This window comes from Leptonychotes weddellii, chromosome 6 (genome assembly GCF_054177405.1).
Source record: "Leptonychotes weddellii isolate Sample4059 chromosome 6, ASM5417740v2, whole genome shotgun sequence".
NCBI classification, from domain to species: domain Eukaryota; kingdom Metazoa; phylum Chordata; class Mammalia; order Carnivora; family Phocidae; genus Leptonychotes; species Leptonychotes weddellii.
Window position 1 is genome coordinate 130450085 of NC_138374.1, and position 5504 is coordinate 130455588.

At 48.9% G+C, this 5504-nt stretch overlaps 1 protein-coding gene across 1 annotated transcript in view; it reads left to right on the forward strand.

Annotated features, from left to right (window-relative positions):
* The window catches only part of ALDH9A1 (aldehyde dehydrogenase 9 family member A1), a 25262-nt gene extending 20279 nt beyond the window's left edge, over positions 1-4983 (forward strand). Inside the window, exons 10-11 of the mRNA XM_006741993.3 lie at positions 1007-1119; positions 4277-4983. Of these exons, the coding sequence (XP_006742056.2) occupies positions 1007-1119; positions 4277-4371 (208 nt within the window). The 3' untranslated portion in view covers positions 4372-4983. The remainder of the gene's footprint in view (positions 1-1006; positions 1120-4276) is intronic.
* The last annotated feature ends 521 nt before the right edge of the window (positions 4984-5504 follow it).

Sequence of the window (5504 nt, forward strand, 5' to 3'; positions counted from 1 at the left end):
CTTGCTGTGTCTCTCTCTGAGAATAAATAAATAAATAAAAATCTTAAAAAAAAAAAAGATTTATTTAAGAGAGAGCATGAGCAGGGGGAGGGGGAGATGCAGGCTCCCTGCTGAGCAGGGAGCCCGATGTGGGAATCGATCCCAGGACCCTGGGATCATGACCTGAGCCAAAGGCAGATGCTTAACCCGACTGAGCCACCCAGGTGCCCCTCGGTGTAGTTTTGATTTGCATTCCTCGAAGCTGTCTTTTTCATTTTCTCGATAGTCTCATTTGCGGTACAGAAATTGTAAATTTTGACCAAGTCTCATTCTGGTTTTTTCTTTTTGTCTGTTACTTCTGGTATCATGTCTAAGAAGGATTTATCTAACCCAGGGTCCTGAAGATTTATTCCTGTTTTCTTTGAAGAGTTTTATGGTTTTTGCTCTGACGTTTTAGGTCTATGAGCCATCTGAGTTCATATTTATATGTGGTGTAGAAAGGGATCGACCTTCCTACTTGCTGGACGTGTGGATGGCGGGCTCTTCCAGAACTGTTTGTTTTTTTTTTTTTAAAGATTTTATTTATTTATTTGAGAGAGAGAGAGCACATGAGAGGGGGGAGGGTCAGAGGGAGAAGCAGACTCCCTGCTGAGCAGGGAGCCCGATGCGGGACTCGATCCCGGGACTCCAGGATCATGACCTGAGCCGAAAGCAGTCGCTTAACCAACTGAGCCCCCCAGGCGCCCCCCAGCACTGTTTGTTAAAAAGACTCTTTTTCTCCCCATTGAAGTGTTTGGCCTCCTTGTTGCTGCTGCTTATTTTACAGGTGCTTTCGGATGAGACTCTAAAACTCAAGTCCTTCTCTCTTTTGCGGGGATGCCACAAGATTTTAAAACACACTGTGAGGAAATGAGTTGGCAATACTTTGAGACCTTTAGAACTGGTAGCCTAACTTTTCCTGTTAGAGCCGGAGCAAAAGGAACTATGAATAATCAGCACGTTTTGTTTCGGTTTTTTCCCTTCATAGGGACATCCAGCGCGCTCACAGAGTGGCGGCCAGGCTGCAGGCCGGAATGTGCTTCCTTAACAACTACAACGTCAGCCCGGTGGAGCTGCCCTTTGGCGGGTATAAGAAGTCAGGTGAGGGTCTGGCTGGCAAGTGCGAGAGCAGACTGGGTCTCTGGGGACATGGGGTGTCATTCAGACCCTATAGACCAACTTCCCAAACATGGCCATGCATCAGAATCACCTGGGAAAGTGTCCTGATTCCTGGTCCTCCCCAGACCCACCACAACAGTCTCTGGGAATGGAAGCCAAGCAACTTTTTCCCCCCCAAAAAGCTCTCCAGAAGGTTCTGACGTGTATATAGCTTGTGAACGGCTGGGAGACATCTCGAAAAAGTTTATCTCGTGGGTAGAATTAGTTTTTCTTCACAGTCCGTGATCGCTGGAGGCATAAATCCACTCCCAGAGGTTCCATACTAGGGATGGTTGTTGTCATCCCCTGTGGAGCGTCTTTTTTTTTTTAATTAGAGATTTTATTTATTTATCTGAGAGAGAGGATGAGAGAGAGCATGAGAGAGGGGAGGGTCAGAGGGAGAATCAAACGCTCTGCTGAGTGGGGAGCCCGATGTGGGACTCGATCCTGGGACTCCAGGATCATGACCTGAGCCGAAGGCAGTCGTCTAACCAACTGAGCCACCTAGGCACCCTCACTGTGGATTTTAAGATTTTATTTTATTATTTTTCAATTTTATTTTATTTTTTTATTTTAAGATTTCATTTTATTATTTTACGATTTTATTTTATTTTTAAGATTTTACTTATTACTTATTTGAGAGAGAGAGTGAGCATGAGCAGGGGAAAGGGGGCAGAGGGAGAAGCCGACTCCCCACTGAGCAGAGAGCCCGACGTGGGGCTGGATCCCAGGACCCGGGGTCATGACCTGAGCTGAAGGCAGACACTTAACGGACTGAGCCACCCAGGCGCCCCCACTGTGGAGTTTTTAGATGTAAAGTGGCTCTTACATCTCAGAAAGCATATATTAACTTATTTTTAACAACAGTGACAGCCCCTAGGGTTACAACCAGAAATGTCCCTAAGCTGCTGCCCGTCGCTTACGTGGACTCGGTCAGTCAGGCATGCGTTACTGTAACATAGCGCACGTGGAAGTCCAGTGTGAGGAGGAGCCTCGAGACGCCCAGGATAGAGCCCTTGCTTCGAGGTTCTCTCTTTGGAGCTTATTGCCTGTAAATATTCTCTGTAATCTCCCATATCTTTCCCTGAAAATCGGTTTCGACTTTGTAGCAGCACCATGCTAAGAGCCTGACCCCTGGCCTCTTGGCCCGTATTTGTGGCCATCATAGTGTTGGCAAACATACAGACCCCGAGGAGACTGATGAGATGATGGGTGTTAATCTGAGAGTTTGATTTACTATGTTTTGTTATTACCCTGGCATTCCCTGCTCATGCTCCACTGATCACCTTCGTCCCTGCACGGGGCCCAGAGGAGCTGGGCTCACAGGCACAGAATGCAGAGTGGGATCCAGGGCGCTGCTTTATTAAGATAGAACCCTCGGTGCAGGGAAAAGTTTGGAATCTACAGCGTAGGCCTCAGAGGGCCCTCCTACGCCAGCTTTCCCTTCCACAAATCGAAATGTTTGGATCCGTGCGCTCAGGCTTGTCTCATCTTGGATGAGAGAGAGACCGAAATGTGGCCAGATCTGAGGAGCAACAACCTGGACTAACCCACCCAACTAGCTCTGTGCTCAGAGGGTGTGGAAGGGGACAAAGGACCGAGCGAGGCCTTGCCAGAGCCATTGTAGGAAGTCACCTTTTGAATAGTGTCCCTGGAGGCATGGATGTGTGGGGACTGGGCCTTGCCCTGTGGAGGCAGAGCCTACCTAAGCCTGAGGCAGGGTGACAGGAAAGGCCAGGATGCTGTCCTTGTGACGTGTGACCTAGTGACCGGGTAGTGCTTGGACTTTGAGTAATCTGAGCTACCTGGAGAGTCCCTGCTTTTGTGAGTTGGTGGGGTGTAAACAGCAAGCTGCTCTTAACAGATTTGGTGTAAGAAAAGGTTAAAAATTCTATTATGTAGAGTTAAGTTTTAGTGAGCACCAACTTGGGTTTTTTTTTTAGATTTATTTATTTATTTATTTTAGGGGCACCTGGGTGGCTCAGTCGTTAAGCGTCTGCCTTCGGCTCAGGTCATGATCCCGGGGTCCTGGGATTGAGCCTCATATCGGGCTCCCTGCTCAGCAGGGGGTCTGCTTCTCCCTCTCCCTGTGCCCCCGTTCCTCTTGCTTGTGCTCGCCCTCTCAAATATAAAAAAGATCTTTAGATATTTATTTATTTTAGAGAGCGTGCATGCGCGTGCACACAAGTGAGGGGAGAGGTAGAGGGAGAGAGAATCTCAAGCCGACTGTGTTTTCCACATTTTGTTGCTAAGATGCCCTTCCCCATTTGGACCTATGCAATCAGATCTTTGTATCTCTATTAAGTTTCATAATCTCAAAGTTAGTCTAGAAGTTTAGCTTTTAAAGCAGTAGAAGTCATCTTTTTTTTTTTTTTTTGAGAGCGAGAGCAGGGCGGGGGCAGAGGGAGAGGGAGAGAGAGAGAATCTTAAGCAGATTCTACGCCAAGTGTGGAGCCCGATGTGGGGCTCAGTCTCACGACCCTGAGGTGAAATCAAGAATCGGGCGCTCAGCCGACGGAGCCACCCAGGCGCCCCAAGTTAGCACCAACTTTCGAAGGCGTCCGTCGATTGTTGTAGAGACTGCTTTCACACTGGATAGGAAAGCCTGAACATTTTCGGATCACAGCCCAGAGCGGTAGATACCTAAGTTAAGATTCCTGCTGTAGAAATGAGACGTGGGAGCGCCTGGGTGGCTCAGTTGGTTAAGCGACTGCCTTCGGCTCAGGTCATGATCCCAGGGTCCTGGGATCGAGTCCCACATCGGGCTCCCGGCTCAGCGGGGAGCCTGCTTCTCCCTCTGACCCTCTCCTCTCTCATGCTGTTTCTCTCTCGCTCGTTCTCTAATAAATAAATAAATAAAATCTTTAAAAAAAAAAGATTTAGAAATGAGACGTGGCTATTTCCTTGGCCCCCTCCCCGATGGCCAGTGGGTCACCTCTCCCCATGCCTGGTTCCACAGCTGGTATGTGCAGTTGAGGACTTCGTCCCAAACCTTGTCCGTTGTGTGTTCCTCCCCCTGCTGGGGTCAGCGGGCCTGTCCTTGCTGGTCACCGTGACTTTCCAGTCACGTGTCTCATCCTCACCCTGCTCTTCCTTTCAGGGTTCGGCAGAGAGAATGGCCGCGTGACAATCGAATATTATTCACAGCTGAAGACTGTGTGCGTGGAGATGGGTGATGTGGAATCTGCCTTTTGAGAACGTGCAGCATGGCCAGGCGTGGAGTGAGGCCTGATCTCGATAGAGGCCCAACAGCTGCCTTCCGTTCCAAACCCAGAATTGTGTCTTTCGGGATAAGAGGATGGCTCGGTGTCCTTCTTCATGTCTCTGTCCCTTTCTTAATTGAAAATGTGCCTGAGTGCCTTTTAGAAACTAATCAAGGAAGTTGTGATTGTGCTCAAAGCCAATGTCTGTGAAATCTTTAACACCCTTCTGGAGAGCAGGGAGAGGGACCAGGATTATGCTTCTCCCACAGATCTGACTCCCTGACAATGCTCAAAGAACTGGCTCCTGGTTAAGTTCCTGGTGGAGTCAGTAGAGAACATTTTCTGCTCGTTGACATTTTAAAGCTCTGGGCCCTTGTCATTCCATTGAGAAAGGCGATGGTCGGGATCGCAATGAGACAGGGTCGCGTTCTGCGTGATGGTCACCTTGCCAGAGGAAGCACTTTGTTTCCACTCGGTGCTGGTGGAGGAAATCGATCTCCGACCCTTGCACGACAGACAGCCTGCTCTCTTTTTAAATGCACAGACTAGCCGTATGCTACTGCAGCACACCGAAATGAAATAAATCGCACTGCTAATCCTTTCAGCTTCATGTTTTAAAATGAAGCCCATCTCCAGGGAATGCGAGTCCACAGAATAGGGCTGAAGTTCAGTGTGTAAGGCCGGGGATTTGTCCTTTGCACTCAGGACACAAGGATGGGCTTTCATTGCTTCATGAATGCTTATGGCCCGTGGGAACTTGCAGGCTTTGTGTCCTTCCCCATCCTGGCACGCAGTGCCTGTCTGCAAAGCTGTCAGACCACGGTGACTTCTCAGCCTTCACCCTGCCCCTTTCTCTGCCTTTTAGGGAAATAGTTATGTCCGTTAGCTGCATTAGTCAGGGTTGTCCAGAGACACAGTACCATAGAATAGAATAAGGGAACAGGTAGGTAGATACAAGGGAAGATTTATTCTAAGAATCGGCTCACATGATCATGGAGGCTGAGAAGGCTCCCCCTTCTGCCATCTGCAGGCTGGAGACCCAGAAAAGCGGGTGATGTGATCTAGTCTGAGTCTGAAGGCCTGAAAAACAAGGGGGCAGAGGGTCTAAGTCCCGAGTGCCAAGGC